The sequence below is a fragment of the Opisthorchis viverrini genome, assembly GCF_000715545.1.
Source record: "Opisthorchis viverrini unplaced genomic scaffold opera_v5_602, whole genome shotgun sequence".
In the NCBI taxonomy this organism is placed as follows: domain Eukaryota; kingdom Metazoa; phylum Platyhelminthes; class Trematoda; order Opisthorchiida; family Opisthorchiidae; genus Opisthorchis; species Opisthorchis viverrini.
Window position 1 is genome coordinate 77,879 of NW_008752264.1, and position 22,820 is coordinate 100,698.

The window sequence follows — 22,820 nt, forward strand, 5'->3', positions numbered from 1 at the left end:
TGACGGGCATAAACGTTCTACCTAAGGACTATGACTTTTCGGGTTAATTCCCCACCACATCTTTTTTCATTATCTAATATGGCAGTTAAGCACCAGTTCTCACTACTGGTGTTTTGCCGCCTATGTTGATGATGGAATTGCTAATGAATATGTGGTGTCTACCAACAGTTTTCCTCTGTATTTCCAGACCAATGGATCCATCGAAGTTACGTCATTTTCGTGGGCCGATCGCTGCTAAAGGTGTCATTATTGGCATAATTGGGGCAGCAATGCTCACCTACGTCACCGTCAGTTATCACAGCTACTTTAGAAGAAAGCCCTTCAAGGCATTCGCCAGGTAAGACAGTCTTCTTGTTGGAGTTACTATATCCCCGACTTTCAGACATTATGATCCTCAGGCAGAATGGGAATGTCTCCTTCAGTCAGGTGTCTTGAAGACCGTTGATAAAAATGGCAAACCGATTAAGCTGTCTGACGACTAGTGGTCATTATGTTAGTTTCCGAACTTAGATCCTTCGAGCCACGAGCCATTCAACTGTATTCGTTCAATATACGGTGCAGTTCTTAGTACGCTTTGCTTTTACAGTCTGCTACCTCTTACTTGTGGACGAGTCGGCCTATTGAAATATCGGGTTGAGACGCCTTCTAGTTTCTTTGATCTTTGGTGTGAAGAAAGCTTCGATGTCCTTCCTTTTTTCAAGGACATCTTGTAGGCTTTGCACCTTTTACTTTAGGTCGCGTTCCATTTTGCTGTTGGTATTGACGAGTCATCTTGAATTGCGCGTACCTATCGACTTTCACAGTGAACGACAGTAACCACGTCAAATTCAAAGTAGGTAACGTGTGACCACTTAGATTCTGTTGGCGCTATCCGTTTTCCGGCCTCGGATCCGTCCTCCAGTTGCTTGACTGTAGAGCCGAGGGATACATCTCCTAGAGATTATTTTTTGCGGCTATTTATCGATCAGGAGCCAGATAGCTCAGTGGTTAGAGCGCGAATTTATTGACCGAAAGGTCCGTGGTTCGAACCTGACCCTACCTCTCGACTTCCCCTGCTAGATTCGGGCAACCTGGCGGTATCCAAGCCCTTGTGCTTCTTTCGGGTGGTATGGCAGTTAGACACCGAAACGGTGCTATAGCTGAACGGTTTGTTTTTTAGATCCATTGATCGGGTAAGTGCAGGCGCCACGTGTTTGTTCGCACCCTCCTAGTGTACACCACGTGCGAGGATCATGAAAACAACATTCACACAAATTTACCAAAACATTCAAAATACTTGGCAAGCGAGTAATCATAGGTTTAACCTGGAAAAATTTAGGATTCAGCCATTTTCAATGAACAGATGTAAGAAGCCAGAAAGACAGCACGAGGGTGCTTCAGAACTGTGTGGTTCTGGCGGAAAACGAAAGTAAGAGTAGGGGATTTTCACCTGGTAGAGGTAACTGAAAGTGAGAAGGCCAGTTGTATCAACTAATATCCTTAGCAGTTGAGGGTTCAGGATAACAGCGGCGGTAGTAGGGACTGACTAATGAAAAAAAAATGCTGTGTTCCGAAGGTAAGAAGGGTTAGTCATCGGTCAGGGTGCAACGAAAATGAGGTGGAAAACTTTCTGTCGCACTTTTTCCAGAATCGACGGGTAGGTAGAAGTCATCATAACGATAATCGATGGTGCAACAAATGCGAGATTTGTAGATCGGAAGCAATGGAGAGGGGAAAAGAATTTTCGGGGAGTAGAAAATGGAATTTTTGGGGATCCATGCCACAGCCACATGAGGCAGCCCGAATAAATAGTTTAAAAAGTGGAAAACCAGGAAAAGAACAACTTGGGGAGTGCTGGATGAGTCCACAGCCGATGGATAGAGTTTCTGGAGGTCAAATAGCGAGGGAAGAGGGAAACATGTAGATAATCTGAAGGGGATTTGACAAACCCCAGTCGTGGGTGGTAGCAAATAAATCAAAATAATCGTTCGATTCAGATATCGTCCTGTTCGCCGATGTTGGCAGTTTGTCAAGTCGACCGGATTATCCAGAACAGGGTGCGCTTGTTCCCTGTTGTGGGAGCTATATCCATTTCCTGGGCTTTCCGGTTCAGCGCACTTTGTCAATCCTTCATTCGGCGTTTGAGGGAATGGCTGGCGCCACCTCAGTCGTTATTTGCTGATATAGTTTTCCTGGCTTCAAACAGCTGCTGATCGTGATGGGAGCCAGTGTTCATTGGGGTGTGCGAGCTTCCTCAGACAGATGGTGACAAGGGCTCTGTTCATGGCCTTCACCTTTTCTCAGTCGTCATCCAAATCATCTTTGTGTCCACCGAGTTCTGAGAGCTCCTCAGCCAACTCAACTCGGTAATGTTGAGCTACAGAGACGTTTTACAGGTGATAAACTCAGTTCCTTTGTATCAACCGGCGCTTTTAAGAGGGGAAGCGGATAGATAGGCGTGGCCTCACGATGCCCTGGTCGGAGTCCAGAGGTGTACCCCGAAATGAGTGAATTGCGGTTGTTTCCGGCCACACGATGCTGCCAAGCTGGGTTGATAAAATTATGCGGGAGGGGAATGTGCTGAGAGAAACAGGAGAATGAAATTTTATACGACTGTGATGTACCCTAAGTTCTTAAACCATCGGGAGATACAAAGAAAGGACTGCACGCAAAAAATATGCTCAGAACTGAAGAAAACAGACTATACTAAGGCGAAGCGCCTCAAATCTAGCCGTGGCCGTTTCACTCCTGGTGAGATGGCGAACTGAAAACGGAATAACGACTTTTCTCGAGAGTAGTACAGATCTAAACATGCTTTACGGTATTATTCGTCTGACTGCCTGACTGATCCGTGAGTGGGCCGAACGAAGGGGCGAAAGAAAGAATTTTGCCGAAAGTTTCCCAAACAGAACGAAGTCTACGCCAGAAAATGGTACAACTTCCCTGTAGAAAGGACCATCTCAGTATGTGCAGTCCAACATAAGTCAGAAGTAGTAGTGGTTAGCCTTCTCAGCTCTAGCTATAGTAGTAACGGGTCATCTCAACGGGAATGCGGAGAACTCAACAGAAAGGTTTGTTTGTGCGCGGTAAGAAGTACGGACAGTGTATGGAAGAAAGTACACTTCACTACATAGTTACCTTTGCTGAGGAACAAAACAATGAAGCAAACAAGGTAAGGCAGGACATCTGATGGACGTCGATTTGTCCCGAAGAAAGGAACCGTCGGCACGATGTCGGTGAATATCTTGATAAGACATAACCTGTCTGGAGAGACCATCCCACCCTCCGTTAATCCGCTCTTCGGATATTCTGTTGAATTGTGAGATCTTGAAGAGGCTAATGCTCAGTCAAAAACCCTCAGCAAAGAACATGTCCGGTTTGTGTGAAATGCAACCACATATGTATATTCTAACGGCTGTCCGTTTCGGGCTTGGTAGACAGCCACACAAACCAAGCGCCCGTTGTATGCGAGTTCATGGGTTGGGTACGTAGATAAATGAGTGAAAGTCACAGCCATACTCAGTATCCTGACCCCTCAGATGTCCAAATTAGCTCAGCAACCTGCGGTGCTCTACGCCCATAGGACTGAAATATCGCAAGCCATATGTTTTTATGCTGTAGTGCATGGTAATCGGTTGTAATCTGCGGTCACGGCGATCGAGCATCTGATGGGCAATTCTTCGTCTCAATTAGATCCATCGGATTAACTGATGCGGCTCGCGCTTAAGAAAACTGGGAAATTGCGAATTTTATATCTCAAATATAAACGGCAAGACATGAGGCTAAACGGTTTAGCATCGTATTTTGATTATGCTTAATGGTTTTCCCTTGTTTTTATACTAGCACGGGATACCACTTCTCAGAATCGATAAGTTTTGGTTGGTCCTCCTAATGGTTTCTTCAGGGGGGACAAAACTATATTGAGTGGATGTTGTCATCTTGTAGGATAAGTGGGCTCAAAACGATGGCGACATCCTTCTAAATTCAGACATTAAGGACTGGCACTCTGACTTCTCCCACACACGAAGTTGATGCACTTGTGTAGTCTCGGAATCCTGACGAAGCAGCTGGAAACTTCAAGCAAACACTACATCACGTATATTCTTTCATTTTCGCGTAGTGGGCTCATTGGTTGAAGCAAGCACTTCAGACTAATGAGCACGCTTTTCCTTCCTTAGTTGTTCAGGATGTCTAAAGCGGTTGTCGAATCAACTTTTTTTTAGAGCGAAACCGAGTAAATGAACAAATCGGGATGACGAAAACCTGAGATAAGCCGGGGGGCGGTGCAATTTGTAGATATTGTATTCTCCGTGAATAACAGGAAGTGTACAGCATAACACGAGTATTTCGACGAATCTAGAAGCCTCTAAATGAATACTACCATTCAAAGGGAGAATATCTGATTAGAGAGGCGACCGATTGAGGTAGGTTGAAGACATTACAAAGCTGAAGCGAAAGGATCCGCGAAGATGAATCTGTAGCTTAGCTGCATATTAACCTGGATTAGCTCAAAAGAACAAAAGGTTTGTGACTTACTCTCTGTAGGTTTTCTGCTGCGACCGAGAGACTGTCGATGATTGTACAACGAGAAGTGGATGATATTTATCAAGCGCTCTAAATAAAACAGAGATTATGCACTTGTCGGTAAAGAGGATTTGGTGAAAATCAAACAAGAACGTAGGTTTGTTGCGTCATACTGATTTGGTATTAACGGGTGGGCTCGAACCCTAGCCTCCTGCTTGCGGATGAACCGATTGAGGTATTAGACAAATTTGTTTACCTGGGCAGCTGTATCAGTCCCGGTGGTCTCGCGAAAGGTGATATTTCCATCCGGATTGGGAAGGCCAGAGCAGCTTCCGCAAACCTACGTCACCTGTGGTGTAGGCGTGACATCAGCTTTTCTGTCAGGAGTCGAGTTTACAATGCTGCGGTGCGCTCCATATTACTATATGAATCAGAAACCTGGCCGCTGCGCACCGAGGACGTCAAAAGACTTTCAGTATTTGACCATCGATGTCTTCGGAGCATTGCCCGAATCTGGTGGGAACACCGGATCAGCAATGCTGAAGTACGTCAAATGGTATTCGGGGGAAATAACTCACCCTCGATAGATGAACTGATCACACTGCACAGGTTGCGCTGGCTTGGCCACGTGTTGCGTATGCCAGTCGACCGACTTCCTCGAAGGGCTCTTTTCGGTTAACCATGTGAAGGGTGGAAGAGAGCCAGAGGCGGCCAAACAATGGCTTGGCAGCAAAGTGTGAAAGCCATTACCAGCGAACTCAGCTGCGCTGGTCACTGCCGTCTTCCTGGATGGGGACCCCGAGATTGGCCACCTCAATGGCTAGAGACATTATCAGACATGGCCCAGTCGCGCCCTCAATGGCGCTCGTGCATCCAAGCTATTGCCTTCAATGCATAGCTCCTTTTCCAACCATCCCACTTGACAGCCCACTGACAGTGCACCAATGCACCAATTTACCAGCTCGCGCGTGCAATGAGCAGCTACCTACCCCCCTCCCAAATCATCGGTGAACGAAACTGCGGCAGCTGACAATGATGATGATGATGGAAACTCGACTGATTTCAGGTGAATCTCGTTTATAACGTTCTTCAACCAAATTCACAGCACAAAGGCTGTCTTCTTTCGGTTGCTAAAGAACTCAAGGGTTGTGCCTACCTGATGAGCCCAAAGAAGGACGAAACCGGTCGCGGGCTGCCGAAGAGTTTTCAGCAACCTCATAAGTGGCGTTCCGTCAAGTCAGCCTTTCAGTTACAGGAATACGATAATCGGATTGCAACAAACGTTTTTTGTTGAGGTTAGTGATTGGATTGCGAAATATCCTAGCCGAACAAAGTAAAATCAAGCTATCTCCGAACCATCCACATTCTGCAACTTTGTGAGTGAAGCAGACGATACCCGATAGACACGAGCGAGTAGTTTCCGCCGTGTGCATTCTTCAGATTTCGGTCGAACAACTACATTCATTAGCTTGAAACAGCTGTGGTTAAGGGGCGACCTTACTGTCAGGAAGGTCCGTGGTTCGAACCCAACCTCAGTATCTCGACTTCTGTCTAGTTTTTGGCAACCGGAAGTATCCCAGCTCTCATGCTACCTGGTGGAGAGGAAGCTAGGCGCCGGAGGGGTGTTGCAGCTGAAAGATTATTTTTATCTTTGTATTTCAGTTGCGTGGTGTGCGTTAATTCCGCGATTTGGGATATTGTGGAAACTGAACTGATCTTAAATTCGATATTGACGTCGTCAGCAATGATTTGAATGTTGGTTGCACTTGTTCTTTGGGGAGTTTTGAGCGAATACCATGTGGACTGCGTTATATTCGGTTACGAGCCCCCTAACATGCTCTTCGCAAACCTGATCGCCTCAACTTGTTGGACGTACTGCTTCAGCTTCCTTCGTCGGACACTGCTGCCTTAACCAGGTATTCTCAATATGCTGTCACTTCGTAAAATATAAGCGCATCGTACTATGAAATGTTTTTGACATATGGTAATGTGATTGTTTTGTTTGTGTTTCCGGAGATGACCGCCAGGATACTACGTCAACATGCGATAAAAGTTGCCCACAGACCGACTGACACGCGATGAATAGTACTATCAAAACCAAAGGGGACACTTAATGCGATGGAAAAGACAAATGTAATCTACAAAATTCAATGCAACGATTGTGGAAAACACTACATGGGACAAACAGGGAGGAAACTGTCAACCAGAATCAACGAACACAAGTTCGCCACCAAGAGGCACGACCAACTCCCTCTCATCTCTGCACACGAAGATGGAGAAGGACACAATTTCGATTGGAATAACTTCAGAATACTGGGCCAGGCAAGAACAAAGAAAGAACGCGAGTACATGGATGCGTGGTACTCCACTGATGGAGCAATCGATCGGCGCATTGAGATTGATCCTGCCCACATGCCTCTGAGGACAAAGGAAATCCAGAACCACAAAACCCGAGGCCGAACAAGGACTCAAAAAAATCAATAGAACAGCAAACTACTGAAAATAGGAGGTAGGAACCAACAGAGAAGCGGACCACGACGCAATACAGATCAAGAACGGGCCAACTGAAAGAGACAACAATGGACGGCTATTTCAGCAGGTGTAGGAAGCAAGAAATACAGACCACAACTCAACACAGATTAAGACCGGACCAACCAGAATCCAGGTTACAGCGCAAAGGCTACTCTTTGTAAACTATATGAACGCAGGCACGAAGAGAGGAACTACCCAACCAACAGCGCACTGAAGATGTCTCCTCGAATGATGACGAAACGTTTGCAAATCAATTACCAAGCTCGGCGAACAGATCAACAGCCGCCTGATCAATAACCAACTAATACACCCGGGCTATCAATATTCCAACACATTACCAACCCGAAGCGTTTAAAAGATGAACAGCACGATAAGTAAGACGTTTGCTGTGCGTCACAGACAGCATGATTTGTGACATTGGTGTTTGGCTCTGAGAGCTTGACGATAAGAAGTGAAGAAATAAAGTAAAGAAGTAAAGTTCGAGGGAAATTAAACCTAATTCTTTCGAACAGCCGATTGGTAATGGAATCACCAAATACACTAAAGGATCTGATGTATCAGGCACCGTAGAGTAAGAGTGACAACAACTCAGACATCTGTTTGTGAAATAGTATGTCTATTTTTTTTTACTACTTCACGGGTGCTGGGTAAACCTACTGGTTGTGACGAGTTATCATCATCATCATCACCATCGACAGCATGACATCAGTGTTCAACACCGATGCTTCACTGCCGTAGGCATGAGTTTATTTGTGTATGTGCAATTCATGGTTGTACGTGGGCTGGGATACTGCCAGGGCGCCCACACCTAGACAGGAGGACGATTAGGGTCCTCAACCAAAGCCTTTGGCTCAAAAGTCTAACCGCAAGGCAGCGGTGTCTCGCGGGAAATGCAAATGCATTACCATTTCTACGGAACAAGTCGCCACATGTTCCAACCCCCAACCTGGAGGGCCAGGAGACTGTGTTCGTCAAACCTCTAACCACTGACCAACCTGGTATGAGAGACTCTGTGAGCGTCGCGGGACACTCTCCAGTATAGCTCAATGGATCGCTGAGGTGCGCAAACCGTCACACCACGGTAAGGTCCAGTCTCTTCATGACGAGTAGGTCACAATGGTTCACGGTAATGTGGTGAAAAGTCCTTCTGCCTGTTTCGGTGTCACCCTGCCTAACCTGCTGCTACTGGAGATGCTTCTACATGTACTAGAACCATGGAAACACTTGATTCATCATCATCATCATTGACGGCGGTACTCCAGTAACGTATACTAGCCCTTAACGACCATACAAACATGACGAAAGAAAGCCCTAATAACGAGTAGAAATAAAAGCGAAAGAGAGGGATATTGTGCGGGGAAATCCTGTCTGCTTAAGGACCAAGGAAAAAGTGCCTACACCTGCATTTAGCCCTGAAATAACCACATCCGACCATCCGTCGGATTCAAACACCATCAGTAGAATTGACCCAGCGTCCTTGGTGGATATCGCTCGACATAGGCCGCCACAAAACGATCAGCGAACTTCACTAGACAGTTCCGCCAGGAAGTGACAGCGTGCACGGCACTGCAATCGGTTGCGTGGTTCCAGCCACGTACAGTGAGGATCACGTGTGTCCGATCTATGAAGGCGAGGGTATCTCACAGAGCTCAGTTTGATTCCTCACATCACCATATTGTGGACTGTCCCTATGAATCTCTCGCTAAGAATTGCCTGGAATTAAAAACAATGCCCTCTTGGGCGGACACCTCCAGAGTTCTCGGATAGGAGTCGTTTCACCCACAAGGTAAGACCGCTCCTACCGTTGCCTTACGTACATGACCCTTTAGTTTGGCGAAATCTATTTATGTCATCTTAAATAACACAAGATGAACGCCGTCCGAGTGCTGATTATCACCGAATTAACTCCTCTGCCTTGGGATAACCACGTGACACCTGAACAGCCGAATAAATTTACGTTCTTCATTCTGGTGCTGAGAGGGTGAAGAGAATGGAAAAGCTTGAACTTCCGCTCTGAAGGTGCATTGGCCTACCTCCGCAATCCTGTTTGGAGAAATTTGCATGAACAAGTAATCGCCAAACAAGACTATTCGCCCTCCAGGCGCGAATTCTCTGTCTACATTCGTGGCCGCTCGTAGTATGTACTTGGTGATAACGTCGGTGATCAAGCAAAAATAGGACGAAAACCCTGACAAACTTCACTGTCTTTGAGCAAGCTTTACGGCAATTCATTATACATACTAACCTGATCGGATGTATGGAAGTGCAGGGCACGGAGAATGTTCGCGAACTTCAAGGACATCCCCTTTCGGTGAATAATATTAAGAACAACCAACCTATCCATAGAGTCGAATACGCTGTCGGTTGTGACGCTGCTCTGTTACTCGACCCAAACCCTACCAGGTCGAAAATCTGCTCGATGCCGGCGGACTGGCATCTCGTGCAGATGTTACAATGCAACATAAAAGAAGCTACTAGAGATGTTCATGTGGGAATGAAACTTATATCCCAATGGTAGAAATAGTGACTTCGAGTAGCTTTTTTGAAGACAGGTCGAGCTCATTCGGCCCAAGAGCCCAATGGCGTTTCAAGACGTATTAGTACATCGGAAATGGATGCCGGGTCTAAACTCAGACGGTGGCACGAAGTGAGCCGGTCGAATGAAAGGTATAGTTATAAGTGGAAATGGACAACTAAATTGCTGAAAATATTCTGCCCAGTGATCTAGACGCTGGTCTTTGTTATACCTTAGATTTCAAATACTATCTTTGATTAACTCAGTTACGGAAGGCCCTGTCTTGCGAATGAGCTGGAACAGCTTTCGCGTATTCCCAAACACACTGGTTCCCTCTATTTTTCGAACAATCTGTTCTCAGCTTGAACAGTGATGTCATGCTGTCCATAATGATGATGATAACTTTCTGGTCTCACGACGCTTCTCTGACTCAATTTGAGCTGTCGTCTAATCGATCGTCTAGCCAAAGTGCACTCTGAGCCCGGAGGGATAGACCACTTCACACCAAGCAGTGATAGTGACTTCTGAGACCTAGCGGACTCCATGTAAGTGTTCGGAAACAACAAAGTAGAGTACCCAGTGTGATATAGAGCTATGGTTAACTTCATCACTTATGGTCACTACCCGCCAATGAGACCTCTTGTAATGCAACGCATGATAAGTTTTGATATTTCTTCACAAGTCTGTGGCTCGTAGAGCTTTTCTGCCGCTATGTGGGAGCTCTTTCTGTTTTCCGGGAAATTCTAGAGATCTGGATCGAGGAAGGGTGTGAGTTAGATCAACCAGTATGTCTAAAACTAGCGGCAATCAAGCACTGAACGGCGCCATCGGTAGCTGGTGGCGATGTGGCCAATTTCACTCCAAGGCTGCTTAGCAGTAGGGGAACAAGGGCGCCACTGCGTCTAAATCCAGCACTACTGAAAAAACAACTGGTGGGCAGCGCAAGGTTACGAAAGGCGTCTACTATTAGCAATGCGTTTAGACTGAAGATTTAACTGCCAATATTGGTAAGGTATAGTATCTATTTATTCGTACGTTGACGGGTGTGATCTGACAGTTCTTATCCATTGTTTCAATGGTTGGTGGCCAAGCGTATAGAATAATCCTGTGCCATTCCGGTTTTAGCTACTTGTTTATGAGGATGTACATAGCTGTAAGTCCGCATAGCACAAAATTCAAAGAGAAATTTGACTTAATACTGATCAGTCTCCCGCAACTCTACCTCTCTTTGAGCTTTCAGAATGTTCTGTTTGAAAAATTAGCTGCACTACAACATGGAGGTGCCAATGGACTTTTCGTATAATACCTGTCGAGCCTAAGCTCACAGGTGATTAAAATGGATGATCCGAATCCACTGGCACAAATAAAATAGACATTTTTACCTTGAGAATCACGTGACAGTGACCCAGAAGTAGTCTGTGAAGCTGTTTGACCAGCGCCACAACCAGAACTGAAGGCCTGCAAAAAGTCCCAAATCTATAAAGTCGATATGGCTCATAAGCTGAACGTTGTGTACAAAAGTATATACTTTAAATCAAAATGTTCCGTGCATTAACATGGGTTCATCTGGTAACCCCAGACTAGTCCAGTGATCCTCCAACCAATCGACCAGACCAGGGAAACTGTTCACGCTGTGGAAGATAAGCCGCCGTGTTCGGTCCAAATGGTGTTCCAGCATCCAGTAAGCCTGTTGATGAATGCTTTTGAAGAAAGTTCCCCCCGCATAACGTGCAGATAGGTAGATCCAACGGTTTAATAGCCCACGAAGTTCACACAGAGAAGTAAAGTCTGTTGTACAATTAAACAACCTCGGCTCCGATAACAGTCCACGAGCAGCCATCACACCTGAAAAGGAAAATAGCGAGCAATGACAACCGGAAATGTCAATTTAGATTAATCGTAGGTAGTAAATACCGAAAACGGAGAAAGCTGAGTACCAAGCAACCTCGATTGAATCCACGTTCATTGGTGACGGGTCTTATATTTCGAATCGAACATTAGCGCTTACACCTATTTCACTTTGACTGATTCTCACAGACTAGCATTTTCTACAGAACAACCACCAAATGTATAGTGGGTGTATTTAGAACTCCGAAACAAGTCAAAAAACCTATGTACGTTTCCTATCTGGAGTGTATATAACGGTAAGACTTTGGACGCAGCACTGGCAACCGGCATTCAGCGGACACTGGAATATTATTCACTGTCGGGTCCAATCAGAGCCAGACTTGATATTGGACCGGCCGGCCCCGTCTTCTGGCCATCGCATGCGAGTTGGGACAATTGGCCGTTGCTGCGCCCAATTGTGAGCGATAATGCAATTTGGATATAATGTTCCGCCCAACACCTTAAAAAAACGATTGAACAGACTCCAGAATAGATGAGACCGCAAATGACCTTACCGAGAGAAGTGATAGTGGGCCAAATCGATTTAGTGTTTCATAAACTGTCAGAAAAATTACGACCATTGATGCACTCTCGATCGCTGTATACTTTATATGGGCTGTTCGAACACGGATGGTCACACTCGGTATAGTTGCAATGGTTTATCGGGCTATCCTGATCACACGGAATATTGGTGGTTCAGTGGCCCATATTTCGGTCCGTGCTTAAGGAACGTTGACGTGTAAGCGTATTCAGATTAATCGAACGACGGTAAGCTACGAACTTACCAAAATGTCTGACACCGAGTAAGTTCTCATGCTTGGAGGACAGTCTAGGTAGTCGGGTGCACATATACATCACCACAGAATGACAGCCATTAGCTGGTATAGCATGGCCTGGGCTTGCTCTCCAGTGAAATGAGGTTTCAGCTCCCTTGGACCGCGAAGAACAAACGGTCCGTCGTATACGAGTGAGCTGTGGATTTCCTTATGCAAGGTGTTTAGCATGTTTCGAATAACCTTGATAATTGATTTGTGTTCACTTACTCATGCCATCCATTGCCACGAGTAAAAGCCTACTCTTCGTTGTCGCGCTCGAATGATGAATATCGCCGATTCCAGAGGAAAGCGCGTCTTCCTCAGTCATCATAAAAAACAAAGACAACACTCAATAGGCTGAATTTCGATTCATTTAGGCCTTTCGGTTTTAAACCGTGTCTGATGGTTCCAGTTGCTATAGGTTCGCCCAAGAGAGATAAGGAAAATGAGTGAAAAACAACGACGCCTTGAAGGTAGTGAAATAATCAGCTCAATGATGTTTACGTCTGTTTGTCTGCAGAGGAAAGTCTTCCTCAGTCATCATAAAAAACAAAGACAACACTCAATAGGCTGAATTTCGATTCATTTAGGCCTTTCGGTTTTAAACCGTGTCTGATGGTTCCAGTTGCTATAGGTTCGCCCAAGAGAGATAAGGAAAATGAGTGAAAAACAACGACGCCTTGAAGGTAGTGAAATAATCAGCTCAATGATGTTTACGTCTGTTTGTCTGCATTCGTTTGTAATGGCACAGCTGCCTATTGAATGCGACTGCTTTGATGCAGGATCACGTATAGCTGCGTGACTGAACCATATCAGTTAGGGACAAAATCATTTGTTCCCAGGTTTTCACTTTGGAAGCAGTTGTTGCCTACTCATCTCATTAAGCCTGTAAGGCTCTCCATAGTTCTTCGCCAGGCCAGTGGATCATACGGCTGGATGAAAAAAGCCCTGCAATTAGCTCTACCGCCGAACCGAATCTTCCAAGCTTTCGCGGTTCCAGGTCTTCGTTCGTGCACACTCGCTCACTGAGGCGGGCGACCATCGACTTACTATCTGGGACAGATACATGGCCAATACACTATCCTCATCGGCACTTTTAACAGCGGTTCGAACACCTACAAAAGGGTCTGCTAGTTTAGCTTTCAGGCCTGATGATACAGGTGGTTGAATGTTATAAAGCTGCGATATGTCCCTAGATGTCGGAATGCGACTGAATGGGACGATCAGAGGCCACACAGTTAGGATTACCTATTGAAGTATAGGAGGGACATTTTGATGTGCTTCAGGACAAGTTGTTTTCCATGATGAGGTAGCAGGAAATCTTCGACAGAATGGCCGGATTAAGTGACTGACAACGTGTAAGATCAGATCTCCACAGAAACGTGCAAACCACTTCCACGAGTAATTCGTGAAATTCGCATTGTCTTGCGAATGTTGTATTTTTGAACATGCTTGATCATTCGGGAGAACAATGTAGCCCAGGTACTTAGTCTTGATTAGGCTGGAGTGAACGTCAATGTTTGTGGTCAAGAGTTTCCATGTTTTCAGCATTTGTTGCGGGTTCCAACAATGGGGCATAGTGGCCAATAAGATCGGCGATAGGTTGCGTCTTTGTTAGATCATTGCTTAGGACAACGATATCGTCAGTGTAGTCCACGTTCATAACCCGCCCACTTGTACGTTCGTGAAATTGCTGGGGGAAGACGAAGGCAGACAGCATTATCGAACACCCGAGTCCAAAATTGTCTCCGCTCAAAGACTTGAATGCTGGTTTTTGTACCTGGGTAGTAGATTTTGATGAGATTCAGTAGCTCATCTGGAGGTCCGTGAGTTTCATAAGTGAACAAAAGATTTCATATTATCTGAATCAACCACCACTCGGAAGTCAAGGAACCAATCAGTGGTCAGTTGCTGAAACGTGAGGTGGTCGGAGGTACGACGTAATGCCCAGGCAGTGCGCTATATCAACTGATACGATCGACTAGCCCTAGGAAAGCAGCGGTCAGTAAAAAGATAAATGAAAAAAGGTGCCTCATTAATTCACTCGCAAAAATGTCGACTGGATGGATAGGCCGAACACTTCGAGGATCAGTCGCTGACTTCCTGAGACAGCTTCCGGAGATAATGCACATGGGCGAGTAGAATGTAAGGAATAAGGAATAAAGTACGGAATATCCGTATTGAAACGTGAAAAGGCACCAGGACCGTACGGTCTTTATCCAGCCCTCTTCAAAGAAGGCGGAGAACCTCTGGTGATCCATCTAACAAAGCTTATTCGTGTGATGTGGAACGAAGAGTAAGTGCCTGCAGAATGGGGAGTGTCGACAGTTATTCCTATCTTCAAAAATGGTACGTGAAAGCTGTGTGAAAACCACCGTGGCAGCAGCCTAGTAGCTGTGGTATCGAAGATGCTCTCAGGTCTTATCCTTCGAAGGTTGACTGAACATGTAGAGAGACAGATCTGCGAAAGCCAAGCTAGGTTCTGTACTGCAAGAGGATGAATTTTCACCCTCCGACAGACTATGGAGCAGCGACTGCTTCCAGCAACGAACAGTGATTGTGTTGCTTGACTTGGGAGCCACCTTTGACTCTGTGGACCGTCAGGCACTATGGTGGTGAAGCAATGATGTACCCCATAAATTCTTCGCCCTCCTTAAGGCGCTGTACACCAAATCCCGCGGCCGTGTGAAGGTCCACGGGAAGCCCTCTTCTGAGTTAACCACATCAAGTGATGCCGGGCAGAACTGCCCTCCTTCACCTTTCCTCTTCAACTTCGTCATTGGTACGATAATGGAAGAACCAGTCCGCTCACAGATATCGAGTACTTAGGACCATCACTCTTCTTGGGTCTGATGCCGTGGTAATGCAAACGATATTAAATAATCTTAATAATTATACCTCGGTTCGGCATGCGTTTGGCAAATGCAAAGTGTAAAAAGCTATTGCAAGACTGCGTGGGATTGAACCCTAGTCTCATGCTTGCGGATGAGACGATTGACAAGTTTGTCTACCTGGGTCAGTATCAGTCGCGGTGGCATCCCGAAAGGCATCCAGATCGGGAAGTCCGGAGCAACGTTCGTGAACCTGCTTCACCTGTAGCGTAGGTGTGGCATAAGTTTGTTCGTCAAGTGTCGAGTTTACAATGCTGCGGTGCGCTATACGGATCAGAAACCTGGCTGTTGCGCACCAAAGACGTCAAAAGACTTTCCGTGTTTGACCATCGATGCCTTCTAGCATTACCCGAGTCTGGTGGAAACACCGGGTCAACAATGCTGAAGTACATTGAATGGTATTCGAAAGAACTAACCCTCGATAGGTGAACTGATCACACTCCATAGGTTGAGCTGGCTTGGCTGCGTGCTCCGTATGTCAGTCAACTAACGTCCTCCAAGGTTTCTTTTCGCACAATCATGCGAAGGGTTGAAACGAGCCAAAGGAGGTCAAACAATGACTTGTGCAACATGACAAGTTGCAGATATTCCTCTGACAGAATCTGTTATTCGCACTGATTAGTTTACTGGGAATTACTACGAATTTCCGAAAACGATGCCTACTCTTTATTTCTGTTTAATTTTGTAATTAATTGGAAAACTGAATGGACTAAACAGCCTGATGTTCAAATCTCTGAGAGCAAGAATATGGTAGACATTATTTTCATTTTCAAAAGGGGGAAAAAAGACAAATTGCAATTGAATGCCTGACAGTTACCTCATACGTTTTGGCATGATGTCTGACCTTGCAACGTGTGAAATCACGTTGCACTCAGTCTCTGAACAACTGTAGTTAAAGGAGAAGGACTAGAGTTGATAACTGACGGTAACGTGGTGGATAAAGTAAGCGCACAAATCTCAAATGCTAGAATTACGTTTGTCCTATCTGTGCATCTCAAAAGTTGCGTGTATGAGACCACAGTTTGAGTGTTGCAAACCTGCGAACGGATGATCTAAAAAATCTCCAGACCTTCGATGACCAATGTCGCAGAACCATGGCTAAAGTATACTGGCACCAAGATGTACCAGCCTCGTCGGTTTATTCATGCGCAACGCGGAGTGAGCTCCCGTAAACCATTGTGCCAGATTCGGAGTGGAAAACCTAGAGGCATGATATGGCCGAAGGGAACAAAAAACGTCATGAGCTGCACAACCGAAACGCCCTGAAAGATTAACCACGACTGCTTGGCCGGGACGCTGAAAGACAAGGCAGTGAACTGGAATGAGTGGCCTTTGTGCCGTCAGTTTCTATCCAGGGTATCTGACTGAGCGTTGGAATCGTACCATAACTGTCTATGACAGACCAGCCATTATTGCTTCCTGATATTTCTAGTCAATTTAGGGTCTTACCTAAATGAACTAACTTGGTTTTAGGAAATTAAGGCACTAGTGTTTTAGCTTGGTGTTACTAACAGTAATGATAAATTTTCAAAATTGGGATGATGCTCCAAACGTTTAAACGGCAGTGTCCATCAACAAAATATGGGTAGTGGATTATGTGGATTAAGCTTACCGTGGCACCCAGTGTGTTCATGCGCACGCTGTCCATCTAAAAACGTGCGCACATCTCCGTTCAGCACGATCGGTATGGGGTCACCTGTGATCGCATGTTTTACTGAGCTCATCACGACTTCTCGAACCACATCCCACGAGGCTGGGTCGCTACTGCGTTGAGAAGGAGTTCGAGCGTGTAGTGTGATCCAGTCTACCCCCATAGCGGCCAGGCGCCTAATCAATTCGACTGTGACACTGAGCTGAGTAGAAAGAAGGTAAGGCAGTTTAATGGTCCAGCGAAATAAAGCATGCCGACTTACCCGAGAGGAACTGGAGTCGCCACAGGCACGGACCTCTACGGGCACTATGCGCAGCTTAGCACTGACCGAGAAGGGGCCCTCTTGTCTGGCCATATTTGGGGTGGAATTGGAGCACTCGCATTCCTCTAGTGCGGAGTGACCAGTACTCCAGCAGTTTGGTTTAAGAGCACTACTACGCCATCGGGGAATAATGGTCCTAGCTGCTCGAACCAAAGCAGCTATAAGCTCTGGTTTACGTAAAAGAGCTGATCCAAGACCGGACTCCATCGCCCATCTATACGTTGTTAGAGGAACACAGTAAGAGAACGCAACAGCAACGTATTGACCGTGTGTCCCTGAATAATGCGGAACATCTGCAAACATCAACTTTGAAGAACGAACAAGGGACTAGTGAACTGTACAGCGATCAACATAACACGAAAATGTCCGATTACTTACGTACTCTTTAACATGGTTTCGATCCTGGCGATTACTAGCTGATCAAATATTTTGGTTGAACCATCATATATGTCATTTAGCGCAGTCATGCAATGGTTCGGGATGAAGGTTCGATTGACGTCACTGCTGGGTTTATATGTATAATTAGAGGTGATGCATCGCAGGTTTCAATGAGGACTTTATGTAATTTTTAATTTAATCCCTCATCGTCATCATCATCATTATGACAGTAGAACATCAGCACTCAACACCGATGTTTCGCTACCGTACCTGATATGACGTGATAGTATTTTTAGTCGTAGAGATCAAGGTTGTACGCGGGCTCGGACACCGCCAGGGTGACCGATCTTAGACAAGAGGACGACCAGGGTCCTCAAAATCTCGGCTGAAAGAGAGCGGCGTTTGGCGTTCGTCACACATGTTCGAGCCCCTAACCTGGAGAACCAGGAGAGTGTGTTGGTTAGACCTATAGCCATCGACCAACCTGCTATGAGACTGAGTGTCACATGGATACCTTCAGGTATAGCTCAAGGGATCACGGAACTTAATCCACAAGATGCGTTAAAAAAAATCGACTTGAATATAGGATTTCAATAGAAAAAAGCATTCGTTCGAAATTTTCAGCAAGATTGCCATGGTATCGTACAAGCTGAAAAATTACAAAGTATGGAAACAATTGTTATCGAGACTATGTAACTGCTGCTTCATACTATATAATGGTATGCCTCCAAAATGAGTGTTGAATTACGTATGAAAACAATAAGTGACGGGACTGAAAATTGATAATTCTGAAGCGATAGATCAACTAGATACTTTGATCTGCTGAAGTGACGGGTGGGCTGCAGATGGTGAACTCGGGAGTGAATGTTGTATAAGAGCTCCGAGATGCTGTAGCACGGACAGTTATCCTGATTCGTTAAACGATAGGTAAGAATCTGGCCGTCCCTTCTAGATATGAGATCAAAATTCTGGAAGGCTGACTGGAGTTTCTCAAATCCTCAACGAAGAATCCATTGCACATCAGGCTGAAAATGAGGTCCACCCATCAAACACTGAAGCAACACGCGTTGAAAAAGCTGATTTCCTAGGAAGTATGCATAAGGCCGTCGGTGGTATTAGGTACACTGACGATGATATTGTTCTTCGTTGACAAAGTATAGGCGCTTGCATCGCTGTTTCCCGGAAAATCGCAACACAAACCTGACTTACAGTAAGCTCTAAAGTGGATAGCGTCAGAATAGCACTTTACGCCAAAAGAATGGCAGCACTCCAAATAAAATCTGTCAGTCTTTTCGACAGAGCCAGAAAATGTTGATCAAAAACGTCGGTTCTGAGATATCAGCTGTTACTTAACCATAACTGAGTCACTAACTCATACATACTGGCAACAAGAGTAGGATGCACGATGCTTCTCGCGTTACTGTACACTAATTCTGGCAAACACGACTTCACAGGAACCGGGGTGTTTAAGAAATCATTGCGCCCACTGCGACTCCTCAGTTTCCTTACGGCGAGATTATGTGAGACATCCGGAAACCTAGGTCAGTTAGCAAGACCTAACGTGGCATCACAGATAGGATGCCTTCTGTGATTCACTTGAGTATCCTGCTAAAAATTAAGTGTGCAAATGAGTGTATTTCGTGAACATTTTATCTCTACCACTTCTCACATTACGACATAGATTTCATTTGAAGTATGAAAATGGCGAACAACACTTCAATGCAAGTTTCTTCCATATGTTCACCAAGCCATCTGATAAGACCAATTGAACCGAGAAAACCGCTAATTTAGAACTACGTACTCAAGGCTTTCTAGGAATCATTGACCGTCACGAAGGTTTATTTACTTCCACGACCTACTGAGCTACACTGGGGGGGGGTGAGGCGCGACACTCGCAGAGTCCGTCATGGTCATTGGTTAGAGGTCTGGCTAATACAGTCTCCTGGTCCTCCATTTTGGGGGTTGGAACATGTATTTTCTGCAAAAATTGAAACGCACTTGCATTTCCCGCCAAGCACTGCCGCATCGTGGTCAGGCTTTTGACTCAAAAGTTTTGTTTGAGGATCTCAATCGTCCTCCTATCTGGCTGTGGTTACCCTGGCAGTATCCCAGTCCACGTACAACTGTGAATTGCACAAATACAAATAAACTGATGACACATCGGCCGTCGTATGGTACCATCATCCGGGTCATTTTACTTGCTGCATACAGCAGGGTGGGTAAGTGAAAACGGGCTACTACAGCATCATCATCATCATCAAAGACACCAACGCCTGTGTTGACACTGGCGCCATCTGCGACCAGCCACGCTTCTGAGGCATCGGTGGTCGAAAACCTGAAGACGCCTCACATCATCTGCCCGCCCAGAAGTATGTGGATATAGGGATCGGATTATGTTTACGAACTTCTGGGGCATACCCAGTTGAGCAAGTGTAGTTAACAGAACTGATCGATCAACAGAATCAAACGCACCCTTAAAGTCAAGGAATACCAGAATTGTGGGTCGTCTGTACATGTGGCGTTGCTCCAGCACCTGACGGAGTGTGAAGATGTGGTCAACGCAGCCTCTACTCGGTCGAAATCCTGCTTGATTCTCATGAGTCAAGACTTCGCGTGCCACCGTAATGCGACGAAGAATCAATGATGCCGGAAGCCTTGTCACAACAGAAGTCCAACTAACATCTCTGTGGTTGCTGCATTCACTGCGAGTACCCTTTTTGAAAATGGGCACCACTACCGATTCACCCCAGTTGTCTGGTACGGTCTCCTTCTCCCAGATAGCCACAAACAGGCTAGACAGGCACTGGCTGAGGAATCCACCACCACCCTTGAAAAGAGCAGGTGGAAGTTCATCAGGACCAGCAGCACGATGACGCTTGGGTAGAGAAAAGCATTCGGATACGTCTGAGACTGAAGGCGGCTCCGTATTCACGGTCCACCTTTCTGTTGAAGGTTAGGTTTATGGATTGGAGGTGGCAGATGGCCAGCTGAATTGCTGCTCTACTACGGCAGCAAAGCAGTAGGGTTGAACACTCATGTCGTGCTGTCGTCGATGGTGAGGATGACTCGTAGAAAAATATGTTGGGATTATATGTTGGCATTACCACAGGATTCAGTTCCATCCCATCTAACAGAGAAACGATACGACACGCAACACACAAACAGAGAAACGATATGACACACAACACACAAACAAATAATCTAGAAATTGGGTAAGCTTACTTTTGTGGACAGCCACAGTTCAAGTCAATGCCTTCACAGTAGGGAGCCAACATTTCTGTAGCGACTGACAACTCGCAGGGATCTTTGGATGCAACCTGAACTATTAGGGGTCGATCAGCTGTAAGTAGATCACATTGACAAATAAACGTTTCAAAATAGTAAAGATGCTACCGGTAGGGAGTTAGGTATGGGCACCAAGTTCGTTAAACAGGATTGGGTAACTTATAGATAAACACGTTCGTTTACCCGTAAAAGTGAGGGGGTGAAGCAATGGCTGGGAAATACTTTCAAGTTCGAGGTATCTCAGTGGTTAAGGGTCGAAGCTACTGACGGGTCCGGACACAACCCTAGTTTTTCGACTGCTCCTGTCCAGGCTTCAGCAAACTGGTGGTTCCCTCTATTCGCAAGGTAAATATGCTCCGAAAGGGTGCTATAACTGGATTATTATTATTATTTATTATTAGGTACATAACATCAGATACTTAATTTGGATTCGCAGTGGTTTAATTTGACCATGACAAAAACAGGTCTATCTCAATGCCCCCTGTACGTACTTCTCTTCCAAGATAAGAAAGTTTAGAAAATCTCACAATATGACTCCTGACAATTTCCCAGGTTTAACTGTGGTGATCTACTCTATCTGAATTAGCGTATTGAGTTCTCCTGACTTTATATTAAATCTTTCTCCAATGGGCACCTCTAGTTTTAGCGTAGTCGGAGGAGCATTTACTGTGTCGCATGAAGCAGCTTTCCCGTTGTCTCTAAGAAGAGAGTTATCAAACTCGACTAAGGATCACTGGCCGATCACGCCAAAACTTGGTTCCAGCTTACTCCCCCGATAATCGGCTCCTGTCCTACGTTTTCCTACGAACAAAGCTGAGCCATTAGGTGGACAAATAAAAGGGACTTCAAAACAAGCTGGAACAAGTGAGTAGAAAACCCCAGCACAATTGAAAACGTATGTCGTACCGAGGCCTCATATTTCCCTTAGTAGGAAGCATCAGTAGCCTTGGATAGTGACAAAAGGCACTGGATGTTGCTGCGATCAACGTGTGTGTATATTGTTGACATACCACTGAAATTTTTGGTGGAGATTTCGTCTTGTAAGTAAAGCCAATCTATGCTGAAAAGCCGAGGAGCACCTTATTGGGGATCACACTGCTGCGTATCCCACGAGACTCCAGGGAGTCTGGAACTCGCGGCTAGTAGTTTGAACACAACCATTTGGCCACGAGCAACTGACAAGCATTGCGATTAACTCGCACACAGAGTAAACTTTATCTTTATTCCTAGTGAATGTACTGTGGATCGATATGTGCTCCAGAGATGTACAAAATACACGAAGGAAATCCAGTGATAAGGATAAGCGGTGCAACGGAAGATTATAGATTTTGGAACAATGGTAAAGTCAGACACTCCACCTTTGTTGGCGTGATCGCGTTCGTAATTCCAAAATAACTTAATATTGGAAGATTCCAGGGCTACTGGGACTAGCTTATTTGCTCTGAAATTGTCGACTGCCTTATATTTTATAAGTCTCATAGGGTAAAAATATTCATATGGAATGCCACTAAGTTACGCGCGTCTACCTTCCAACATAATTCCAGATTAACATCCAAATGACCAAGTTAAAAAGTGTACGTTGGGAAATGTTAGAACTACGAAACGACACATTGATTCTTAAAAACTTAGATGATACACACGGTGTAGCCCATTATCCATTGAAATGACCGGGTTCGGGGATGTTTAATTCAGTGATTCGAGCTGGAAAGTTCAGCTACAACAAGTTTTTTCCGTTGCATACCCTAAGAATCAATGTGTAATTTGTTAAGGTGCCATTTTGTGTTCACGTACTATATTCCATTCACTGAAATTGGCCAGACTGGAACTTCTCCGTGGTCCAAACTATACATGGGGGCAGTTGGTTCATTCATCCGATCTTTCATCACCCAGGGATCACTGAACTTCATGTGCACACGGAATTAAGCTGTCTTCGATTGCTTTCATTGGTTCAACTTTTGGTCGGTCACTATGCCAAAAGATTGACGCTTCCCAGAATTCTGTTCAAACGCTCGGTATATATATATATGATCGGAAGAGCGTC

The 22,820-nt window shown here is 45.4% G+C and overlaps 2 protein-coding genes across 2 annotated transcripts in view; one reads left to right on the forward strand and one right to left on the reverse strand.

Moving 5' to 3' along the window:
- T265_15558 (hypothetical protein) overlaps positions 1–22,820 on the forward strand; it is a gene marked incomplete at both ends in the record, with an annotated part of 76,293 nt that overhangs the window by 10,364 nt on the left and 43,109 nt on the right. The window contains one exon of the mRNA XM_009178601.1: positions 188–337. Coding sequence (XP_009176865.1) covers positions 188–337 — 150 coding nt within the window. The remainder of the gene's footprint in view (positions 1–187; positions 338–22,820) is intronic.
- T265_15557 (hypothetical protein) overlaps positions 788–22,820 on the reverse strand; it is a gene marked incomplete at both ends in the record, with an annotated part of 68,654 nt that continues 46,621 nt past the window's right edge. The window contains 4 exons of the mRNA XM_009178602.1: positions 788–933; positions 16,756–17,409; positions 19,913–20,433; positions 20,717–20,883. Of these exons, the coding sequence (XP_009176866.1) occupies positions 788–933; positions 16,756–17,409; positions 19,913–20,433; positions 20,717–20,883 (1,488 nt within the window). The remainder of the gene's footprint in view (positions 934–16,755; positions 17,410–19,912; positions 20,434–20,716; positions 20,884–22,820) is intronic.